Source organism: Lepidochelys kempii, chromosome 7 (genome assembly GCF_965140285.1).
Source record: "Lepidochelys kempii isolate rLepKem1 chromosome 7, rLepKem1.hap1, whole genome shotgun sequence".
Classification (NCBI taxonomy): Eukaryota; Metazoa; Chordata; order Testudines; family Cheloniidae; genus Lepidochelys; species Lepidochelys kempii.
The window spans coordinates 26581578-26607594 of NC_136386.1; the positions used below are offsets into that span (position 1 = coordinate 26581578).

At 38.1% G+C, this 26017-nt stretch overlaps 1 protein-coding gene across 9 annotated transcripts in view; it reads left to right on the top strand.

Annotated features, from left to right (window-relative positions):
• The window catches only part of ERC2 (ELKS/RAB6-interacting/CAST family member 2), an 833583-nt gene that overhangs the window by 437981 nt on the left and 369585 nt on the right, over nucleotides 1-26017 (top strand). Inside the window, exon 16 of one of the 9 annotated variants that reach the window (XM_078853614.1) lies at nucleotides 15809-15903. The exons of the other annotated variants lie outside the window; for them this stretch is intronic. Within the exon in view, the coding sequence (XP_078709740.1) occupies nucleotides 15809-15856 (48 nt within the window). The 3' untranslated portion in view covers nucleotides 15857-15903. Of the gene's footprint in view, nucleotides 1-15808; nucleotides 15904-26017 lie in introns of those variants that run through there. 9 annotated transcript variants of the gene reach the window in all.

Sequence of the window (26017 nt, forward strand, 5' to 3'; positions counted from 1 at the left end):
GGCTTTCGCACTGGTCCTTGAAAGTTACCTCACTGTTGGTAGCTTGATTTCTGAACCACTAGGTGCCTTCTGACATCACTGAAAGTTGAAGGTTCCGAGCATCTTGAAGGAGACGCTCAACACTTTGCAAGATATAATGTAATGTGAGTAAAAGCCAGTGATACCAAATCTTTATTTATAACTTGGGAATTGACATTATAGGGCATCTTGATCAGAGTAGTATCCATCGTGTAGAGTTAGACTCTGCATGGCCCTAAATGCACATGTGAAGGGTCAGGGTACAATGAGCTTCCATCTCCCTTTGGGCAGTTGCAATTCCTGCTTTCAGGAGGAGTGCTGGATTGTACCTTCTCTACTCCCTTGGAAGTGAAAAGGAGGTGGGGCCATGGCTTTGCCCCTTCCCACCACAAAGCACCAGCCAGCAGATCTAGCTGACTGCACAGGGCTTACTGATATCCTGAACCACACAAAGGCCTTAGAAGCAGGTCCACAACCTCTATGTGCTTGAAACTCTGGGACAGACTCTGCTGCAGAATGCTTATGAGTGCTTTCTCTGGGGAGAGGCAGCTCAACACTGCTCCTTACTATGGCACAATCTAACCCATAAGTAAGGTGATCAGGGTCAGTCCTAGTGTTGTCCTGTTCCAGTGAAATCCAAGTTTTATCCTGGTTTTACTATTAGCTGACTGGCTATCTGGATAACTTTTCCTCACTCCTTGCTCTCACTTCTTTCTGTCCACTCCCTGTTGATGTCTGTTGTGCTTTCACTGGACTAGATGTGTTCTCTCTCTGCTGTCCGCTCCCTCAGTGAATTAGACTGTCTCTCATTCCATTGATTAGGGGTGCAAAGCAGGTTGGATTAAAGGGCAAGTGTTCAAAAGCAGGTAAGTGAGGAACAGAGAGCTCATAGAAACCAATGTCAAATGTAAAAGAAATCTTTGAAATGTGAAATGGAGATCTTTTGGAAATACAAATGGCTATGTTTATAGAAAAGACTAGACTGACCCAGAGCGCTTGCACTAACTCAGAGGTGATTTTGATTGACATCTGAGGCATCTGACTGAAGGGGACTTGGACTTAAAACTTTAGCACCTCATCATATTAAATAATTTAATTTATTTGGCATAATATAAATACTCCTGCAAACTTAGTTACGAAGAATCTGGCTGGAGGGATGCAATACAGCTGCTTTCTGCAGGTCTCTGAGCTTTTGACTACATTTGTGAGCATACTGAATTTCTACTGTGTTCGGCTTTTGCTTTCTAATATCTGTGTTCTAAATGATACATATTGTAAATAAATTAGATTATAATGAGGTAACTTGTGTCTACTCATTTTCTCTCCCAATGAGGAATTAGCCCACTGCTGGAATATGGATATTTGTTATCAGTTGGAAGGTATGATAATATTTTATATCAGTAGATAGAATTTGAACCTGTGTGGCTTCTGCTTAAATCCTTTTTAGTGAAATGGGCACATAGTGAATTCATAGATGTGATTTTAGTGTTGTCCCAACGAACAACCAGATAAAATGGAAAACATAGTTAATCTTTATATTAAGGTTTCATTTATAAATAGTATATAAATAGTTAATAAATTATTTGTGGATGTTTTAATACATGGTGAATTAATTCTTATACATTACTATAGAGTCCAATAGCTCAATATGTTGCTTTATTCATGTGGCTTATATCCCTCTGTAATACCTTCTACTGGATGTGCTTATAGCACATATTACTCATGTCTGTATATGCTTATAACATCTGTTAAATTATTAACCTTTTATAAACCATTTAAAAATGCAACCTTAATGTAAAGAGTGACCTAAAATTCTTTGACCAAGTATAATAGATTCTTGATAATATGTGAGGCCATAGCCAGCTGGCTGTGGCTCCAAGGGTCTAATATGTCAGTTCAGGACACATCCTGTGCTGGAGCACAGTGTAGCTCTGGCCAGATCCCCTTTCTCCCCAGGTAGGGCTCCTACACTGGGAGCTGGGAAGGAGTTGGTGCGGGAGACCATAGAGCTGGCTCTAGGCTACTTGGAGATTCCCCTAGGACAGTGGTTCTCAAGCAGGGGCATATGTACCCCTGGGGGTAGCAGATGTCTTCCAGGGGGTACATCAGCTCATCTTGATATTTGCCTAGTTTTACAACAGGCACATAAAAACCACTAGCGAAATCAGTATAAACTAAAATTTCATACAGATAATGACTTGTTTATACTGCCCACTGAAATGTAAGTATTCAGTTGATTTATTTTATAATTATATGGTAAAAATGAGAAAGAAAGCAAGTTTTCAGTAATAGTTTGTTGTGACACTTTTGTATTTTTATATCTGGTTTTGTAAGCAAGTAGTTTTTAAGTGAGGTATAACTTGGGGTTAAGCAAGACAAATCAGACTCCTGAAAGGGGTACAGTAGTCTGGAAAGGTTGAGAGCCACTGCCCTAGGGAAAACCCAAGGAAATAAGTTAGCTGGATTTCCATCTAGTTTACACAGCTGAGAAGGTCCCTAAGACTGCAACTGCTTACTTGCTATGTGACGGGTTTCAAGAAATTCAGAAGTCAGTAGTTTCTGTGAAACCTCAGCCTCACAACAACATCAGTTTCTTCCTGAAATTTAGAGGTCTCATGGCATCCTGTGAGTATACGATACTCTTCACTTGGCTCAGGGTGAGGCACCTTCAAAGCTGGTTAAGAATTGAGTATCTTTCTTGGCTTGACAATCTCCAGCCTTTAGTGATCATGTCTCAGAAGATTCTAGACCCCCTATTGTGGTGGACAATGCCCAAGGACGTCTGCTGGGGGAATTCATTTCAATCTCCCTTAGCTGTTGGCTTAAATTGTGATTGATGTTTCAGGCATAACTTTAGGGTCATATTTGGATTGCTATAAAATTTAGGGGCCTTCAGAAATATGAAGAGGCCTGACTTCAGAATAATGTCTTGGAAATTAAGGTTACTTATATAGTTTTCAGAGCTTTCCTTTCACAAATCAAGGGCAGACCAATGCGAATCCTGAGGCACACCGTGTAAACACTGGCCTATATTACTGAAATAGTAAGAGAGGGAGGAGCTGCCCATGTCCATTTTGTCAAGAAGCTGTGTGACTTTGAAAATGGTGTATCAAGCATCCCCTCTCTTCCCTGGCTCTTCATCTGTCTTGCAAGCAGATGACTTGAGCAGAAATTATAGTGATCAACATGGATAGTCTCTCAAACTCTTCGTGGTGACTTCAGTCTTTTCATGGATGACGAACTTCTTAAATACTTTTCTTTACGGCAAGTGGGAACAAGAAATATACTTGTTTGGGTCTACAGAATAACAGGGATGCTGGTTTTCTGACTAATATAGGAAGTTGTACACATTCCTTCCTCTATCGTTGTTGTTATGTTATTGATAAATGGGAAAAGAACTGTGCTGGAGTTGGGGGTGTAGCTCTGTATATTTCTTTTTATTGAACATTGGTTGCATGAGGGATCATACCATTGCTTTTTGAAGGGTCGTGACATCAATGCCAAAAGTGCATAGGTCCCTAGGAAAACTTGAAAGTGGTTATACTGGTAATCTGTGTGAAGGACTGCAGCTATTACTGTTGGTAAGTACCCTCTCTTTCTCTTTAAAAAAAAAACACACAGTAGTTCCTGCTACATTTTAAACTTTATTTTAGAGTAAATTATGCAGTTTATTGTGGATATGGGATCAACAGATGGCTATCAATACACAGCTTTTTCAATCGTGAAATTAAGCATTCAAAGAAGGAAGATTTTTACTCCCCTGACTATAAAGCCAAAGATCTGTTTACATTTTGAAGACAAAATATTATCAAAACATGTATAGATATCTGAGATCATTATATCTGTTTATGATTTTTTTAATTTGCAGTTGAGAGGTTTGTTTAATTTGAGTATTTCAGTTTTTCCCCTGGCCCTCAAAAATCTTTGGTTCAGTGTTAAAGTTTTTTGCAGCTTTCCACAGAACTTCTCAAATCTATGTTTTCTGGTGTGGATTCCAAGCTGTAAAAAGTTTGAAAAAAACCTCAACTATTTATCTTTCTGTAGTTCTCCTTTCTCTTTTATTACAGGGCAAGCTTTCATGCTATATTGTCTAGATATCAGAATAACTCGCCAACATGTGTTATGACTTGTTACTTTCAGCAAACTAATTTGCTTGCTAATAAATATTGAGTTCCCAATCCTCTCAATAAGAATAAAATTAAGTTTGTAAGGCAACATCCAGTTAAGAATGCTTACAGACCATCTCCTGTTTTGATATACTAATTATTTATTTTTGTAAAAATATGTTGATTGATTTTTTTAAAATAGGAAAATACCTTTGCTTGCCAGAAGGAGGCTTAGCATGTCTTGATGTGACTTGTATAGAGGAAGATGGCAAAATATTATCTCCCATCCTGTGTGATTCCAAAATTTTCTCTTATTGATAACTTGCCGTTCAAGTAAACAGCACTGTTTTCCAATAAGTGGATGACTGATTTTGTAGATGTCAGTTTTCTCTCTCTCTATCCTCTAAAGAGGAAGAAGTAAATGGCAGGAACTGGGGGAGTGGAGAAAACTGGCTAAGAATATAGATTAAAATACTCCCATAATCACATGTGTTTATAAAAACTTATACACTAAAACAATGTAAAGGTATCTCAGACATAAAGAAAATCTAAGGTCAAGTCTTACTTCAACCAGTTCCATAATTGCTTGAATACTGCTAATGAAGGGACTGGACATAGCCATTACCTCACTGCAGCATGGCCTACGCACTCCCTCAGAAGCATGAGCCACCAACAATCTTAAATCACAGCAGAGTGTCTGGAAACCAAATACTTTAGTCTGAAACTAAATACTTTTAAAAGAACTCTAAAGTATCCAGTGGACCTCACAAACTGTACGGTGATTATAATTTTATTTGAAGAGTATCTCATGTGCTCCAACCACAATATTAAACAATGAAAATTTGCACATAATACTACACAAATTGTTCTTATCAAATACAAAGTAAATTATCAGAATAACTTTCATAGGAAACATTTCTACTTGTGCCTGATTTACATCTCATAAATGTAGAATTCCCACTATAAAATTTGATCAAAAACATGACATATTATATTCATGCTGAGCACAATAACTCAGTTGTGTGTGTGTGTGTATTTATCTAAACAGCAACACACATACATGTCCCAAGGTAGATTTTTGGGCCAGCAGGAAGAGAGAAGTAAAAAATGTTCATTGCCTATTTTGTTCTGATCTGCTCAACTTCAAAATCTGTTTCTGTCATTTTCCCCTGAGATTTATTTTATGAAATTTTTTTGCCTCCTTTGTAAATTTAAACAAATAAGTTAATAATAATTCTCCTGAAAGCAGGTTGAGTAGAAGAGAGCAGAGGACCATATCATGAAGAGAGATTTTTCTTTGCAGAGATTTCCTTTTCTTTAAGAGCAAAATCCAGGTTAATCTGGAATATTGTAATCTGGGATTTCAGTTTATCCACAGTACTATTCCTTTAAATAAATTGTTCTCCGCTATTTGCAGGCTAGCAAAATGGTTCTAGGTTTGTAGAAGTATGATTCTCGGCATGTGAAAGTCTGTAGACACCCATTCAATTAAATTAGGTCCCAAGTGATTTAACTCAGCACTAAACTGTTTTGTGCTCTACAATTCCATTTTCTCTAGGACCCCAACAATCCTTCAATCTTATTTACCAGTTTGTTGACACATTGGTATAATTTCTACCACCCTAACAGCATTAGAAATAGAAGATACATTGAAGACAGAATGTGTTGTCACATCTCATTTCTCTAGTCTTCTTAAATTAAAATATAACCAAAACCTAACCAAGTGGTATACCTGATGTACATTTATTATGATATGCTGTAGAAGGAATTTTCTTTCTGACATGTCAAAAACAGTGATATTAAAATGTTAATAAAAAGAGAAGATTTGAAGATGAGATGAAGTATCACAAACAAATACAACAGTGTAATCTATTTAGAGATAAAAGAAGCAGTGTGACTGCATTACACAAACAGATGTCAGTATGCATTTCTGAATTTTCAAACAAGGTAGGATGAAATCCCATCCATAAAATTACAGCTTTGTAGTGATTAACAAATTTATTTGAGTATAAGCTTTTGTGAGCTACAGCTCACTTCATACTGAAACACACACTGCTCCCATTTTCAGGACTCTCAAAATCATAAGTTATTGTATTCAAATTTAATTTTAATTTAGAGACAAGGTAGGTGAGGCAATCTTTTATTGGACCAACTCTGCTGGTGGAAGGGACAAGCTTTTAAGCTTCACAGAGCTTTTCCTTGGGTCTGGAGAAGATAACCAGAGTGTCACAGTTAAAACAAGGTGGGATAGGCTGTTAAGCATAAGTGGTTCACACATGCTGTAGCGAGACCACTTAGAATAAACTCTGCAAGTAAGGGTTAGCATAATTCACCCCTCTACTGGGAACTAAAAACATGGACTTAACAGAGACACTGGTTTTATGGCTCATCACAACAATTTGTAACACACCCTACTGCTTGCTAACCCTTAATTGCTCATTTCATGCTAATACATCCCTTACAGCATGTGTGAACCCCTTATGCTTAACAATCCATACCACCTTGCATTTAGCTTGGACACTCTGGTTACCTCCTCCAAACCTAACAAAGAACTCTGTGAGGCTTGAAAGCTTGTCTCTCCACCAACTGAAGCGGATTCAATTCAATATTACCTCACCCATCTTATGTCTCAAATATCCTGGGACTAACATAGCTACAATGACACAGCAAACAAAAGAGTTTTTAACTCATGCATTTATCTGAAATTGGGTCTCTATCCATCTCAGAAAGAAGATGTAGTATCTTGAAGGTTTTAATAATTCTGGTTATTTTGTGTAAATACAATTTTGGGCTTTCAGCCATTGGCTTTCATTGTGTGGGAAGAGGGAGCTGAGGTTAGGATTTTGCCTTTCAGGATACAATTCCTCCTTGATCTTCCCTCATTGTGAAAGGGGGAAATGCATAGTGTGTTATACCTTTGGTTGTTTCAGCCCTTCTCTACAGCTGCCTAGCTACACAAAGATGGGGTGGCGAAGGGGAAGGGATTGAGAAGAGGATTAGCCCACATTCTTCTCTCTCTTCCCACTGAATTTTAAGTGGTGCATACCCGGGGGAAATGAGGGGGGCACAAGTGCACTAGACCTTGGACTTTGTGTAAGTGGTGGAGGAAAGGCTGTTTGTGCCTTCCCCTCGGCATAAAAGCCATGGACAATCTGGCCTATTGTCTGGAGAGCTTCTAACTCAGTTGCTGACAGCATAGGTTAAAAAGCTACTCACATTTGGGAAGATAGCAGAATTTAGGTTCATCACTATATATATAAAAAGGTTGTTTTCCTTTCTTCACTCATGAATTAATACAAAAATTAGAGAGCTGTGGTAAAGATCTGAAGGCAGAATTTGAGAATGTGTCAGGTTTCAAATATATCCGCGTTAGAGTTAGAAAAGAGGCCTCTCTTTAAAGCTTCTGAAAATCTGTTTTGGAAAAATGTGGGGGTAATAAGTTCATTGATTATTATTAAAACGCGTGACAGTTTTGCTACCCTGAACCAGGTACCTGTGCTACCTGAACATATCTGTGGTTAAAGCTGCAGTTTAAGACAAGATTATAGATCCTGAGGCTCATTACTATACCTGGGGCTTTAGAGCTCTAATGTAGTAGCCTAGCCTCCACAGAAGAATTTTCAGCACAAGTTTCTTTTCTGATGTTCACACTAAATTTTCATTACTTAAATTGGATACATTTTTCCAGGTCTTGGCAAATACTTTTTGGATAAACAAGCCAATTTCAAGTCCAAATGGGCAATCTTTGTAATTTTTGGCTTTCTCCATATACTGTCTATTGAGTTAATGAACTAACATATGAAGAAATGTAAAAGCCAATATTTTATGCCAGTTTTCTGTAATACATCTGCAAAATTCTTTTCAATTTATTGCCTGAAAACTGAAGTATGTTCTTGTATGCTTCCGTTTTCAAATTATAGGTTCCTTAGGGATTGTAAAGTTTCTTCTTTTCCAGTGGTTAAGCTGAAGTGTGATCAGTTTAAAAAAAATAAGGAGCGTATATGTATTGAATATTTTTACCCTTTATAAAACAAGAGGTATGAAAAGAAAGAGCCTAGCATGGTAGATTACACAACTGTGCACATCAGTGATTTGTTCCTGGGCATTTGTTCCTTTGCCATTTCTCTGCTTCTCTAATTATAGTTGAATTTTGCCAGGATAGGAAGTGTAACTAATAACTTCAACCTCAAAAATGTCCAGGCCTCAGCAAAATGTATAGTTTATTATGAATTTCACACAGTTCACTGAGGGATTTTTCCTTCAAATATCTCTGGGGGAAAAGCAGTTGCATTTTTGAAAGCATTCATCTTGTATGCATACCTATAATATGCACATATTTATAATATATATTTTATTTGTTTTTTAAATTGAGGAAATTGCCTCCACTATGATGTATTGTTTTTGTTTTGATGTTGAGACTTTGTACTGAGATTTATGATGGGAGTCATAGAAAAGCTGAATCTGCTTCTGATGTTTTATTGCAATAAGTTTAAAAAATAGCATACTTACAAAATCAGAATAATCAAAATAAATACATTTAAAGACACAGATAGCTTACATACATTTGAATATTAATTCAGATTGTTAACATGAATGAACACTTAGGCATTTTCTTTTCTTGGGCAGTGGAGATTCCATAAGTTCTGGATAAATTCCATATGTGTTGCTGAAATGTGTGTTGAACTTCAGCCAATGTTTTAAGATTATGCTGAAGAGAATTTTTCTAAAAGGTTTCAGATGAAGAAAAGTTCTAACTATTTGAGAATCTACAGAGGGCAGAAAGGTTGATTGGTAGGTCTGAGGATCAATACCAGAAGTGTTTTTCTTCTTTTGGGATTTGCTTTGACATTTGTTTTCATTGCACAGTGTAATTCCCAGAAGCCAAAACGACTTTTATTATAAAAGGTCCCTATAGACAATCTATGAAAATCGTATTTGAAGATCAGTTTCGAGTAGACTTGCAGTCTCTTAAAATCCTTCTTTCTTTGTAGTAATTGATAGACTGACAGAAATGACAGTGTTCTGTACAGTGTATTTTTAACTGACCATTTACAAAAATATGTAATATCTTGTAACTACAATTGTTTTTTCATTTCATATCTTCTTTTTCTTCACCAACAGTTATTTACATATACATATTCAATAACTTGATTTTATTCTTAAAAACATGTTAATCTCATTCAGGATTTGTGACTTAAGCCAGGAGTACTACAGAACATTATTAATACTTCACTATAACAACCATGGTAATATTATTTGCACTTCTGGAGCATCTTTCATCTAAAAGTCTGAATGTAGATTTCCCTGTCTTAGCAGTGCATCAGAAATAATGATTTTTCTTATTTATTAATTTATTTGTTTGGCAAGCATATATTTCCCCATATATTGGCCACCGTCAGAAGACAGGATACTGGGCTAGATGGACCTTTGGTCTGAACCAGTATGGCCATTCTTATGTTCTTATGAGCTATGATTTTAGGTGGGATTGCCCAAAGAAACACAGCGGAAATAGACCTAAAACCTGGATCTCCTGACTTTTAGGACTTAAATCCATTAAGCAATACAGTAAGATATCCTGATATCACAAACTAGGTTTTACTCATATATTCCAGTTACAGTTACTTTAAAGTCTATGAAAAATTATTTGAAAATATTTGCATGTTTCATTAAACAACATTTCTAATGACTATTTCTAATAAGGGTACAGTTTATAGAACATATGCTTTAATAAATGTTTTGAAAGATGTATGTAATATATATTAATGGGCACTTTAAGAAAAATAGTTCTCGGGGAAAAAAACCCTAAAACAATAAGAAACAGGGAAAATTTAATGTGATACACCTTTTTTCCCCCCCTGAGTATTTATGTAATAACTCACACATGTGGGACTCCTGTAATCTCCAGGGGGAAATCACATTCAGTGTGTATCAAAAGAAATAGTTCGGTTAAACCAGCTCTCCCTACCAGCAAAAATTACCACAGGTTTACAGTGAGATATAGTTGCAAAAGGTTAGTCAGTAGGGCATCTGCGAATCAAGTCATATGTCAACTCTACATCAATAACCTCATTATAATAGATGTTAGTATTTCAGCACATCACAGTCCAGTGTAGCAAAACACACATTGCTAGCTTTTTAATGTTAATTTTGACTTATAGTTTGTCCAGTATCTTGCTGTTATATATTTAAACATGGTAGATTATATAAATTATAATCAATGACAAAGACAATAATTTAGACTGAAATTCTGCAAACAAAACTGCAATAAAATGTCTGAACCTATTTTTGTAGTTGTCCTTCATTTAACACAAATTTGGGAAGTTTTACTGTGTAATGTAAAGACAGTTTCATGATATAGATTATCCTATTTACCTGGTTTATCAGAAACGATGCTTATGCTGAACTTCTTTTTGCAAGCAAACCCGTTTTCTTTTATTTGCTGACATAATTTTTCAGGTGCTATAAATATAACTATTATATAATATAATTAGCTATATACAGCAAGAATTTAATGGAAAATACTTTGCTTCACTTTCATTCAGATAACAATGTTTTTCTACTGTCTAAAAATAAGTGACTAGTTTGAGAGGTTGTCTGAAGAAAATAGAAGGCTTTGAAAAAACTTTGAGTAAAACAGGCCATATGAGGGTGAAATACCTAATGTCATAATTTCCTTTTGTTTTGTGTTCACGTGTGTGTAGCATATGCTAACCCAGTGTGGCTATTTGTCTCCCTCTAGTGGCTAGACCATGCATAAAGATTTATGTGTCTGGTACTGCCTCCAAGCTAAGGCACCTGGTCCATTAGCTTGGAGAAAGAAAGGTTACTTAGCTGAAATGGGAATTCTTTGAGTAGATTATCAGTAGCACATATCCACACCATCTACACTCCATCCCAATTGTTTTGCAGTGTTCATTGATTTCTGAAAGAGTGGGAAGGTGTGAGGGTATGGAGAGGCTGTGCCTCCTACAACATCCCATAGCTTGAGTTGAAGTCCCTATCTCTCCCAGTGATCAAAGCTTTCCGGAGTGTTGCGAGCTTTGGTGCAGCATCAGTTACATTCTAAGAATGGGATGGATATCTATTGACAATCTACTTAAATAACTTCAGTTACTGATGATTAACCTTTCTATCTGGTTTGCTACTGTGATTGGTAGGTAGGTTATGCAAGGTCATAGCTGGTATAATAATTTATTCAATGAATAAGAAAGTCTAAATTACCATTATGGAAAGAAGACAAATTCATTAAAAAAAAATCCAAAGTAGAATTTTATGGCAAAAATAGAGTTGGTAACATATAATGGACAGATGTGAAGCTGATATGTAATATTGTTATGAATGCAGAGATATAACTGTTTTATGAACCCTATAAGGGACCTGGTCAGGAATGGGAATTATGGTGTATTTGATTATTAGACTTTCCTGTATGACTGTACTGATCTAATGTGATAAGGGGCTGCATAAAGAGCAAACAGGAATACATGAAAGAACAGTAACTGCTAGGGAGGAAGGGAGAGAGTGGAATGAGTAGAGGAATGTTAGGGGAGACATTAGGGCTCCTAACTGGATCTGGAAAACATTGTATGCTGTATTCAACCTTCACCGGGAAAAAGACTCCCTGAGTAGAAATATATGGGAGCAGATCCTCAAGTGGGTAAATTGTAATATTCCCATTGTATTAAATGAATACATTAATTTTAATTGAAAACAATGGAATTATGACAATTTACATCAGCTGAGGATTTGCCGCCAGGGTCTGTGGTTGTGGCCACTGGCGGAGAGAACAGGCAATTTAAAAAGAGATGAACCAGTTTAAAAAGTTTACCCTGTATATAACTAGTCTGTAGCAATGTTAACTTTTTAAAAATCTTAAACTATACAGAATGTTGCTGAATGGATTCACATATTAAATGGCATTTTGGGGAATCCAGCATACAGAGGAAAGGGCCTACTTGGGATCCCTTATCAAGTTCCAATGAATTTAATAAAAATTTATCTCGATGTTAAATTAAACATCGGAAATCAAAAGCCAGTCCCAGAGAAATAAAATGAATTGTAACAACTGAAAAAGCAAGGGGAAGAGATGGCCAGCCCCCTGTGGAGATAGAGGTGGTTAGGGACTATTTAGAAAAGCTGGACGTGCACAAGTCCATGGGGCCGGACGAGTTGCATCCGAGAGTGCTGAAGGAACTGGAGGCTGTGATTGCAGAGCCATTGGCCATTATCTTTGAAAACTCGTGGCGAACCGGGGAAGTCCCGGATGACTGGAAAAAGGCTAATGTAGTGCCAATCTTTAAAAAAGGGAAGAAGGAGGATCCTGGGAACTACAGGCCAGTCAGCCTCACCTCAGTCCCTGGAAAAATCATGGAGCAGGTCCTCAGAGAATCAATCCTGAAGCACTTGCATGAGAGGAAAGTGATCAGGAACAGCCAGCATGGATTCACCAAGGGAAGGTCATGCCTGACTAATCTAATCGCCTTTTATGATGAGATTACTGGTTCTATGGATGAAGGGAAAGCAGTGGATGTATTGTTTCTTGACTTTAGCAAAGCTTTTGACACGGTCTCCCACAGTATTCTTGTCAGCAAGTTAAGGAAGTATGGGCTGGATGAATGCACTATAAGGTGGGTAGAAAGCTGGCTAGATTGTCGGGCTCAACGGGTAGTGATCAATGGCTCCATGTCTAGTTGGCAGCCGGTATCAAGTGGAGTACCCCAAGGGTCGGTCCTGGGGCCGGTTTTGTTCAATATCTTCATAAATGATCTGGAGGATGGTGTGGATTGCACTCTCAGCAAATTTGCGGATGATACTAAACTGGGAGGAGTGGTAGATACGCTGGAGGGGAGGGATAGGATACAGAAAGACCTAGACAAATTGGAGGATTGGGCCAAAAGAAATCTGATGAGGTTCAATAAGGATAAGTGCAGGGTCCTGCACTTAGGACGGAAGAACCCAATGCACAGCTACAGACTAGGGACCGAATGGCTAGGCAGCAGTTCTGCGGAAAAGGACCTAGGGGTGACAGTGGACGAGAAGCTGGATATGAGTCAGCAGTGTGCCCTTGTTGCCAAGAAGGCCAATGGCATTTTGGGATGTATAAGTAGGGGCATAGCGAGCAGATCGAGGGACGTGATCGTTCCCCTCTATTCGACATTGGTCAGGCCTCATCTGGAGTACTGTGTCCAGTTTTGGGCCCCACACTTCAAGAAGGATGTGGATAAATTGGAGAGAGTCCAGCGAAGGGCAACAAAAATGATTAGGGGACTGGAACACATGAGTTATGAGGAGAGGCTGAGGGAGCTGGGATTGTTTAGCCTGCAGAAGAGAAGAATGAGGGGGGATTTGATAGCTGCTTACAACTACCTGAAAGGGGGTTCCAAAGAGGATGGCTCTAGACTGTTCTCAATGGTAGCAGATGACAGAACGAGGAGTAATGGTCTCAAGTTGCAGTGGGGGAGGTTTAGATTGGATATTAGGAAAAACTTTTTCACTAAGAGGGTGGTGAAACACTGGAATGCGTTACCTAGGGAGGTGGTAGAATCTCCTTCCTTAGAGGTTTTTAAGGTCAGGCTTGACAAAGCTCTGGCTGGGATGATTTAACTGGGAATTGGTCCTGCTTCGAGCAGGGGGTTGGACTAGATGACCTTCTGGGGTCCCTTCCAACCCTGATATTCTATGATTCTATGATTCTATGCACTAACTGGAAATATTGTAAAGATTGCATTTGTTCCTTGGTTTAGCTAACAAGTATTTCAATAATACTTCAGAATAGCAACAGCTTAGTGAAAGGTATTTTACACTCATTCTTTAGCCATGTAGCGGTGTCATACTGGCTGGAAATTCATTCCCAGAGAGTAGTTATCAGTGGTTCACAGTCACGCTGGAAGGGCATAATGAGTGGGGTCTCTCAGGGATTGGTTCTGGGTCCGGTTCTGTTCAATATCTTCACCATATAGATAATGGCATAGAGAATACACTTATAAAGTTTGTGAACGATACCAAGCTGGGAGGGGTTGCAAGTGCCTTGGAGGACAGGATTAAAATTCAAAATGATCTGGACAAACTGGAAAAATGGTCTGAAGTAAATAGGATTAAATTCAATAAGGACAAATGCAAAGTACTCCACTTAGGAAGGAACAATCAGTTGCACACATACAAAATGGGAAATGTCTGCCTAGGAAGGAGTACTCACACCTTATTCTTGGTGCAATGGGCATAAACAGGGGTGTCCTCTCCCAATGAAAATATGCCAATGAGCAAGTAAACATGGAAAGAAGCCTGAACACCCAGGAGGAGGTGTGAGCTGTTCTGCTTTATTCTTGTAATTGTGCCTTAGAATAAAGTCATACAACAAGTTAATTAAAGAAAAAGTTCTTAAAATGGACAAAAACACTTATATTCTCTATATTTTCTAGAAAGTAAGTTTACGCCAATCAATTTTTTCATTGAAATGGTTTGAATATTGGATGTATAACTGCCTGGCTTTAAATATATGCTTGTTCTAGATTTTGAATGCAGAAGGTTGATTTGGAGAAGATATTGACATAATTGCTGCCTCTCTTTAATGAGGTTTCTTAGATTTTTGAAAATGCTTCCATTGTCAAAGTTCATATATAGGTGCAGGTTTGCCCTCTTCATGCCCAGATGGTTGAGGTATATAGTGTTGATTTTAGTGCATTAAATTACTGGTGTGCTGTCAAAGTCAATTATACTTGTTGAAAATGAAGCACACAGCTTCCCTGTATCATTACAGCAGATTTGTTTTTGTTTTGGTTGCACTTCTTCCTTGTGAAAGGAACCTTATGAGAAATTAGCAAACCGCAGTTTCTAAAATGCTCACAGTTGAACAATATTCTTAAATGTTTGCTGAATACCTGAACCTTATCATAAAGGTCCCAATTTTTAAATGAAATGCTCTTCTCTTAACCTGATTTAGTGATGGGTTTACACATTTACTCATCTTACAGACATTTTTTTCTTGCTCCTATTACAGGCTTAAAACTATAACTACCCTGTGGTTTTGGGCACATGTATAAAATTTCCCTTCACAGGTAAACCACATGTGCACTGTGAACATCTGTCTTCTAACCCAAATATATTGTTGTTACAAGCAAAAACCTATCTCTTCTAGCCATGTTCTGAATGGTCTGGGTTTTTTGTATATCCTCTATGATGATGGCTTCTGTTACGTTTATTGTTCCCCAAACTAGTTTTTAAGTAATAAAACAACTGTGCCAAATCTTTCGTTTGAATAACAGGCACAATGTAACAATAGCATTTGTGTTTTTAAGGAAAACTTAGTAAATGTGAAATACATTTTAAATGAACCAATATTAAAAAGGATTAGGCTTGAATGTCTCTTTCCAATTATTAGAATGCCACAATACATTTTATTATTTTTACTGTAAGTTGAGATGCTTACGATTGGGTGAACATTTATAGGTAAAAGAAAATCACCAGCAGTTTGAGTATGAGGACTTGAAAGAAATTTAGTCAGTCTAGTGCCTATATTCTGAATATGTGCACTTTTACGTACTCAGGTATATTTTTTACAGTCCATATTTACCTCTTGTATGAATCGTGTAGGTGTACTTTCAATACAAAAACAAGTGGGGGTTTGAAAGCATTGTTAATTTGTTATTTTCTCTGGAATGAATGCTCTCCTTCTGTTTTATTATTTGAAGTATGAACAAATAGAGAAGGTGAAGAATCCTAGAATCATACAAATGTAGGACTGGAAGGGTCCTCGAGAAGACATCAAGGTCAGACCCCTCCATAAAGGCAGGACCAGGTAAACCTAGACAATCCCTGACTGGTTTTTGTCCAAGTTGTTCTTAAAAACCTCCAATGATGAGCATTTCACGACCTGCCTTGGAAACCTATTCCTGAGCTTAACTACCCTTACAGTTAGCAAGTTTTTCCTAATAGTTAACCTAAATCTCCCTGCTGCAGATTAAGCCCATTAATTCTTGTTCTACCTTCAATGGACACAAAGAACAATTGATTGAGGTCCTCTTTGTAACTGCCTTTAACATATATAAAGACTATTATTAGATCCCCTTCAGTTGTCTTTTCTCAAGGCTAAACATGGCCAGTTTTTTTTAACCTTTCCTCATAGGTCAGGTTTTCTAAACCTTTTATCATTGGACTTTCTCCAATTTGTCGACATATTTCCTGATATTACTACAGACTTGGTCACAGTACTGCAGCTGAGGCCTGACCAGTGCTGAGTACAGTGGGACTCTGTTATACAAATGCCATCCTATTAATACACCCCAGAATGATGTTAGCCTTTTTCACAACTGCGTTGCATTGTTGACTCCTTTTCATAGGTCCAGATTCCAAGGCCAAAAGGAACCATCATGATCATCACATCTGATCTCCTGTATAACACAGGCAATAGAATTCCCCAAAATTATTGCTAAAGCATATATTTTATGAAAACATCCAATCTTGATTTAAAAATTCAGCAATGGGAGAATCACTGTAACCCTTGGTAAATTGTTTCAATGCTTGATCACTCTCACTGTTTAAAATGTACATTTTATTTCCATTCTCAATTTGTCTATCTTCAGCTTTGAGCCATTAGATAGTTTTATACCTTTTTCAGTTAAATTGAAGAGCTCATCATTAAATGTTTGTTCCCCATATACATGCTTAAAGACTGTAATCAAGTCATCCTCTTAATTTCCTCTGTGTTAAACTAAATAGATTGAGCCCCATAAGTCCATCAGTATAAGGCATGTTTTCTAATTCTTTAATCAGGTTTGGGGTGCTTTTTTGGGGTAGGGTGGAGTACCTGTTGATGAACATTCATACAAGGCTGAAAAATTAAATAAGGACCTATTTTTTTTCTCTTTGTGCCCCCCGCCCCCGTATACGCCTTTTGACATAAAGTATGAATTTGCTTTTTCAAATGTTGCTTACAAAAGTGTATGCATATTTCAAACTATATTGCCCTATTGCAAATGTTGGTTGAAGGTGCCTCCAGATACAGTTTGTCTCTCTGATAATATGCTACAGCTATTTATGTAACTTTAATCATTATTACCAGGAATAAAAGTGAAATGTGTTTCTGTGTTGCACTCCCAAATGCCTAACTATTCACTATAAACCCAATACTACAAGATGCAGAGTGTCTCACGAAAGGTACCGAATGCCTTCAGTGACCCTGAACTCAGTGGAAGGTGAGGATGCTCAGCACTTTACAGCACTGGGCCTTAATACTTTTGGAGAAAGGGAGGAGACTGCACACAGAAATGGAGGATGGATTTGAGTAACATTTTATCAAACTATGATAATGAAGCTCAAGCTTGGTATGCCAAACAGCTTACAAACTTTTTGGCAAACCTGAGCTGATTTATAGTTGTAGGAGGAACTTGGTGGGTTTGTACGGTTTTGACCCCAAACCTGTAAAAATATGTTGACTTTGGCCAAATTTCATTTAGAGCTTTTGGCTTCCATTGAGCCCAAAAGTCAAAGCAACATTTGGGATGTGAGCCAAAGCCAAAGAACAGGTTTGAATGAACCCCTGCAAAGCATAACATCCAAGTTTTACATAGCTCTAATTATGATAATAGTTTCCCTCTTTCTTTTTTTCTTTTCATTTTTCCATGGCTGAGATCTGTGTTTCTAATTGTGAGGGTATAGGGATGTATATACTCAGTAAAATCATTTTTTGCATGGGTAACTGGGCTACAAAAGTAAAAGCTCTTCAGTTTTGTCTGTATTTGCTTTTACCTTAATTATTTCAAGTGCATAGCACATTTTCAAACATGTCAAATATCTACCTGTATTTCTGAATTTCAGACAAAAGCCATAAGATGTGCGTATCTTTTGCAATATTTTTTTCTGGTATCTCTCGCAAGGTTAAACGTAACCCTCTTGATATAGCTTTAGAATAAGAAATGATGTAACTGACACATCTAAATAGAAATAGACTGCTAGACTGAACTTCTAACACTTGTTAATAAGTCTCTCTCAAATTCTGGTTATGTATTTTCTGTTGAGACATAGTCATGGCTGTATAGCTAAGGATACAAGCTACTCGTTATTTGGAACTCCTGAAACTGGGAGCCTGAAAGTGCCTTTCAAATCCACAGTCCAGATATGCACATCAACTGTTATACATCTGGTAAATAGTACACATACCTTACGGGATTTGGGAAGTTCTCTTAGTCCATCAAGCTGTCCCCCACAAATTTTATTTCTTTTTAAATCACATGCTCAAGTAAAAAAACTTACTACTGTCTGTATTATAGAGCTAAGTTCATGGTTCCATTTTTAAGGTTGCAAAAGTAATTATACATTAAGCCTCCTTTTGGCCTAAAAATTCTCCTGGTTAAGCTCATGCTGTCAGACTGTTTAAGGTCTGAAGCGGATCAGCCAAGCAATTTTTGAATTAGAGTGGTGAAAATTTAACATGCAACCTTAGCCAAATATTACAGCACAGATGGACTGAAGTTAAGATTCATTTTGAAAAGTTAATTTTGTAATATTTTAATGTATTTATCAACTAGAAGTTAAGTGGAAAGGTGTCACAGGGTTGCTGGGCTCCTTTAACGGAGTCCAGGGCCACCTGTGACAAGCTAATTAACATAGAACATGCCTATCTCATGCTTGAATAAAGAACACCTGAGCCTGATAAAAGTCCATTGGGGCTCAGTGGCAGGAAGGTACTTGCAGAGTGAGGAGTTTTCCTAATGGAGAGGAGCTCCCAGAGAAACACAGGCCCCAAGCAGGAGGGCTGTGTGACCCCTAAATCCAAAGGGAAAGACTTTATTTCAAGTTTAATTTGGATTTAATAAAGTAGGACTCCAGCATGGGAATTGTTGCATGCCCAGTAACAAAAGTAATTTTCCAAGCAGTCTTCACTGATGATTTCCCAACTTTATTTTCAGGTTTCAGAGTAACAGCCGTGTTAGTCTGTATTCGCAAAAAGAAAAGGAGTACTTGTGGCACCTTAGAGACTAACCAATTTATTTGAGCATGAGCTTCCAATGAAGTGAGCTGTAGCTCACGAAAGCTCATGCTCAAATAAATTGGTTAGTCTCTAAGGTGCCACAAGTACTCCTTTTCTTTTTGCAACTTTATTTTGAGTACCTTTTCATGAATTTTTTTTTAATAGTGCAACCCTACTTAGAAGGTGCTTATCTCCAGTTCTTCTGATTGACTGTGCTGTCCCTCCCAGCCTTACAGGTGTTTTATATGAAAATCTTATGTCTCTTGTAGCAATGACTGCCTCCTGCTGCCTCCTCTATGCTCACTTTGAAATACTGAATTATTTTATGACTGACAATGAAAGAATTTAGAATGAGGACAACTCTCAAGGGTAGTTTGTCTAGCAAAACATGAAGAAAGGATTTAATATAGATTTACAGAAAGGAGGAAATCTATACAGTATGAAAAGTGACTTTAGGAACAACAGATGCATGTCTGTATGCAAAAAGGAAACCTACTTCCATGAAAAGTAATTTCAGATGTGCTGAATCCTTCTGAAGCCAATGGGAGCTGTAAGTACTCAGCACCTTTGAAAATTGGACTTCTTGTTTCTAAGTGCCAGGACTTAAATACCTTTGTGTCCAATCTGAGTGTGCAAAACACTGATGTTTCAGTAATGCTAAAGCTGTGGTTGAAACTGAAAAAAGCAAGCAATGTTCACTATTATTTGCTCTTAACTCTCCCTTTTGTGCCTTAGTTTTTCAGCATATACCTTACAAATGCTTACCCATTGCTTAAAAGAACCATTCCAGTATCCTACAGTAGTAATACGACAAACATGTTACTTCGATATTTTGGACCATTGTTTTAGTGTAGAATAATAGAGTATTCTAAATAAGGAATGCAACCTTGTGAATCCTGTCACATACAGTTCCTTAACATAAAGACAGAATATTAGCCTTATCTTACATCCTTTTATAGTTTTGTATCAGGATTGACACCCCTGAAATGTTCTTTTAATTGTTGTTCTTGCTTTAGGTTACTACCTGTTATTTTTAAAAATCTTAGTTTAAACTTCAGACTCTTAAGAATAAGACTGAGCTAGAATTAAAAACATTTACAAATATGAGGTGCAGTATTTTTTTGTTGGAAATCAATTGGTGTGTGACTGCAGACAATGCTTCCTCTTGGACTCAGTATATGTTTTGGTAAAAAATTATTATTATTTTCATTATGTGTTGATACGTACCGTATTTGGCACTATGAATGCAGTAGAGCATGCAAGTAATTTTTTTAACATTTCTAGTAGAATTGTTGTTTATATGCCTCCAGCTCTTTTCTTCTCTTGATTGCATTTTCCTGTGCTGTTTCCCTATTACATTTCATAAACTAAGCAGGGTGAGTACTTTGATGTAGATCTGCACACGATATCTAGGTGAGCTGAAGAAGGTAGTGCTGATTTTGAGTCACTGATAATTTCCCTCCAAGTCAGTATTCAGGTAGCGTCCCAGATCTTTTTTTAGTGGCGCTAAGTTGCTGAGTGGGCCGTCTTTGAGATGTGGCATGAAGACTACATGTCATCATTTAGGATCCCTTGCCACTTTACTGAAGGGTAGGAATGCTAATCTTGGTGTACTGATCAAATAAAACTCCAGTAATTATTGTCCATACTACCTTCCTAAATTCCCTCTTTAGTTTTAATTTGATACCATGTAAGTTTTTGCTTCTTAGCCTAAAAAGCTTTGCCGTATTAGTAGGTGATGTTAGTGCTTTGCATTCACCCCAGAAGTGACTGCATTTCAGTGGTGTCAGAAATGATGTTTGTGTATCTTTTACCTAAAAATATATCACAGGGTGTCAGGGCAAAAGGCTAAATTGTGATATCTCTGCCACAGCGCTGCATGATGGTGTGTGTGGGGGGTCATGGTGCCCCACAAAGGAACACCAGGGAGCTCACCCAGCCACAATCTCCCAGGCTTTTCCATTTACATGGAGACTGCACAGTCTCCATCAATAGGACAGAGCAAATTGTTCTCCCTGTTATGTCCATTCAGGCTGCTGAATAGGTGGGCATGGATCACTTACCCGGTCTCCTTTCCAGCATCCTTTCCTGGAAGGAGCAGTAGAGTACAGACCCTACAGTTAAGCTCTTGTGAAGCTGCATGTGTGGGTGAAAGGTTTCTCCTGTTAATATGTCACAAAGTTAATTGACAGTGGGGGAAAAAACAGTGTAATTGTCAGACAAAAGCAAGAGCCGATAAGAAGAATCAGGACTGGTAATGAATGAGACTACTGGGTGGTAATGGGGTAAAATACACAGCACAAGAATTTCTAGTGTCTCAAATTGTAGTGTCACACGGTAGTTGAAAAATGTTTTAACACAGAACTGAGGGCATTCATTTTTAACATTTGGGCCCTGATTTTTAGAATTGTTTGTGGGCAATCTCTGAGCACAGTTACAGACTAGCAATTACTATACAGATGAAGCCTGGCCTACTCTAACTGCTGGGCAGGGACATAGTGCCAGGGGTGGTTGTTCAGTTATTTAGGTCCTTGGTTTTAAAGGGCTTTATAGACTAGTAGTAAGATCTTGAATTATATACTTTGGCATACCAGCCATCAACCAATTCTATAGTTACTTCAACGCTAAAGAAATACATAAGGGAAGGTTTTGCAATCTCTGGAACTGGGGGAAAAAAGCTAGAAATATTATGTTTGGGTTCCTTCAAGAGGCTGTGAAATAAATCTATTCTATAGAGATGTTTTTACTTTTAAATCTAAACAAAAGTCTTAACCTGCTGTACCTGGAGAATAATTCCACTGAGTCATAGGGATTTCTTTGACTTTTCCACCATTCTACAACAGCACATACTGAACATGTAAACAACTTCAGTGTGTAAGTCACTACTGGCTTGTAAAAACCCAGAATAAGCTTCAGAAATCAAGGCCCCTAATCCAACCCATTGGGACTATCGTTGTCTCAGGAAATAATCCAAAAGGGCAGCTACAGTGTGTCAGGTTTCATGGGCCATGTGAATTGTAAGGTGGTATTTTAAGACCTATGGGTTTGCTGCAGTGTTAATGTGGCTATGACACTTACAGTTTCTTTAATTATCCACAGTTACTATATAGGTAATGACACAATGTGTATGCATTTTAACATGCAGTTTTGTCATGGCAAGAATGCTGTGTTGCAGTGCTGCATGCTGTGATTTACACAAGACTGTACTATGGGGTGCCTTACTGCAGGGGTTCTTAACCTTTTTCTTTCTGAGGCCTCCCCAACATGCAATAAAAATTCCACAGCCCACCTGTGCCGCCACAACTGTTTTCCTGCATATAAAAGCCAGGGCTGGCGTTAGGGAGTAGCAAGCAGGGCAATTGCCCAGGGTCCCACTCTGCAGGTGGCCCCCACAAAGCTAAGTTGCTCAGTTTTCAGCTTCAGCCCTGGGTGGTGGGGCTCAGGGCCCCAGGCTTCAGCCTGTGAGGTGGGGCTTCAGCTTTCTGCCCTGGGCCCCAGTGAGTCTAATGCTGGCCTTGCTTGGCGACCCCCTTGGAACCTGTTCACAGCCCCCCAGGGGTCCTGAACCCCTAGTTGAGAACTGCTGCCTTATTACATCAGGAGCCTAAGTCTTTCTATCTGTTCCTCTTATCTAGCCATACATACAGCTGTACTTAAGCAACTAAAGTACATCCCTATGAACAACTTGAGATGTTTGCAAAGCTGTCTATTGAACAGTGAAGGATTCCCAAAGCGTGGGAGTAGGAAATACGTGACCTTCTCTTTGAGTTTAGTGGGCAGTTCACAAGCTTCTGGTTTCTGTCAGGTTGGGGCATCTCGTTTTTCAGTGCTAAACATTTTGCCCTCCATAACCATTGTGAGCCTTTCCAATGTCTGGTATATTTTGTTCTTTCCTAAGTACTTATTTTATTTTCATGCAGCAGTCTAGCATCTTTGCTATGCTTTTTCCAGTTGCTATGATAAACCGTTGGATGTAATGTACTTTTCCTTACTGTATGCAGAAGTGTAGAGGCAGAAGAATGACATGTAAACTTTTGCTTCTACTCTTATAAACCCTTTGCTGATCATGTACTGTAGCAGTTCTGGCCAGGTGTGATTTCATCAGTATGTGACAAAATGATTATGACTTTCTTCCCAGATCTGGACCTTGTCACAGTTGCCCAAGACTTCATCACCTGATAGTAGGCCTCATTAGTGAGTTCTAAATGATCCTATTTGTGGCTAACATTCTGAACCTGAAGTTACTGCAGAATATGCCTGCCTGCTTATTATGTAATGTTTTACACAGAGAGCACACTATACCAGACTGCATAAATTACAGTGGCATCTGAGTAGAGTTTTGGGTGTTGGTTTTGAGCTCTGTAGCTCTAAGTGGTTTGTGATCTGGGATGTGAGAGACACTATATATTGTAGCTGTACTCAGTGAGGGTGCTTAGGCGATTAGTCCCCTGCTATAAAGAGAGTGAGTTGTTGGCGGGGCATTTTCCATGAGGAATGATTCCTAAATTCTGGGGCCAGAGAAGGTCATTGTGATATTTGAATCTGACGTCCTGTATAACACAGGCCATAGAACTTCCCCAAAATAATTCCTAGAACAAATTTTTTAGAAAAACTTACACTCTTGATTTAAAAATTGTCTGAGATGGAAAATCCACCACGACTCTTGGTAAATTGTTCCAGTCGTTAGTTACTCTCACTGTTAACAGAACACAGTGTTCCAGCAGTGCCAAATAGAATGGTAAAATAACCTCTCTACTTCCAATGCCAAATAGAACGGTAAAATAACCTCTCTACTCCTACATGAGAGTCCCCTGCTTATGCATCCCAGGATTGCATTAGTTCTTCTGTTCAGATGATTATGTACCAAGAACTGCACATCTTTTTCAGAGTCACTGCTTCCCAGGATTGTCTCCCATCCTCTAATGATAAACTGTGTTCTTTGTTCCTAGGTGGTATCCTTTACATTTAGCTGTATTAAAATGCACGTTATTAATTATGCACGCATAATTGTGCCCAGTTTACCAAGCAATCCACATAACTCTGTATGAGTGCTTATCATCTTCACTATTTACCACTCCTCTAATTTTTGTGTCATCTGCAAACTTTATCAGTGATCTGCTTTTTTCTTCCAGACCATTGATAAAAATATTAAATAGCATAAGGCCAAGAACAGATCCCACTGGGACCCCACTAGAAACACACCTGCTTGAGGATGATTCCCTGTTTACAATTACATTTTGAAACCTAGCAGTTAGCTAGCTTCTAATCAATTTAATGTTTTAAATATGTTAAACCTATGAACCTTTTCCCCCTTCTGGTTTGAAAAAAGTCTGAATTTGTTAATCATTGCGACATAGTGCAAATCTCACCTTTTCTCATGGGAGTGAGTTGAGAAATTTGGCATTATTAGAAGGAGAAGTTTATTGTTACTGAAAATATTTGGGGCAAGTATTTTTCTAGTCTGGGTGGTTTTGTCTGGACATTTTGTTGCATATTTTGTCACTAAATATAATAAAAGCACATAGATGAAATGGAATAGATGTATTGAAGAGAGTGAAATAAATAAAGTTCAGTGTCACACACCTTCAATTAAGCCTTGCCATTTTGTATGTCTGTGATATTCTTTATTTGTGAAATTCCTTAAAAACAAGTAAACAAGCAAAAAAAAAAAAAAAAAAAAAAAAAAGAGGGGATGGGTGGGAAATAATGTCCTATCCCATACTGTAAAATGCATGTCTATGGGAAGTGTCAAGATGTTGTTTAGGGTAGTGTGGAATGCACTTCATCATCATGGTAGTTAAAGATCCCACTGGGGTTTGATACCTACTAATATCCAGTAACTTTAGAGCAGTCAGGTGGTATGGGGATGAGGGAAAGTTAGTTGTAGCCTCAGGCAGATACTCAACTTAAGCAGCTGTTTCATGCATTCTGGCAACATGACTCAGTTAAAATCAAATAACACTCCCTATGCCAATATTTCTTTACCTGCATATGAAACCAGTTGTCTTTCATTTAACAAAAACATGATAATTCAAAGAGCATTAAAAAATGTACTGTTTCTCACACAGAATTTATATCTTGCAGCTGTACAGTAATCCAAGTGAACTGGAGTACAGTTTCACTTTATCAGCCAATCATAACTTTAAGCTGTTTTTACAATTCATCCTACAATTTTAAAGCCAGATTTAAGTCTGTATGTGAAAAATAGTCCACTTGATGTATGAAACCATAGATTAGTCAATATGTATTTAAGGTAGGACTTCAGTAACAACAGACTTTAGAGAATTTACAGATTAAAATATGAATGATGCATTAGGAATTTGTGTTATGCTCTCACTGCTGTATCTGAAAACAGTAGCTTAAAAATATACTTAATTTACTCATCTAGGGCCAAATCCTGACGTTACTTTAAAAGCAGCTTGCTCAGTATGTTAGCCTGCTGCAAAACCTGGCTCCCCAACTGCCTACCAATTCCTGAGGACAGATGAGCATCATGAGGAAGAGTGGTTGACATGGTTGTGTGATTGTAACCCAGGCAGCTGTCTGGGAGTGGGTAAAGCTCTGCAGATGAGATTTTTCCTCTCTGTGGCCATCTGAACACATACCCATGTCACCCCTCTCCTGGTGAGGGTCCTACTGGATAGGCATCAAAAGACATGGATGGGTTTCCAAATTTAAAGAAAGAAAAGTAGTAGCTGGGCAGCCAATGTAAGGTTGCTAAGAGGGAAGACCATGTCCTCTCCCACCATGAAGGCCAGTTTCTTGGATTTTGCTGCATGCTGACAGCTTAATTACATATCTCTGCTTGGAAATCCATGTCTTGGTCCCTGTGGCCTATTTATCTGTCTCTCTGGCACATCAGGCAGGGAGGAACCTCCTCACCTCTACAAGTGAATTTCTGGGAGACAATGTACATGCTCAGTATTCTCTT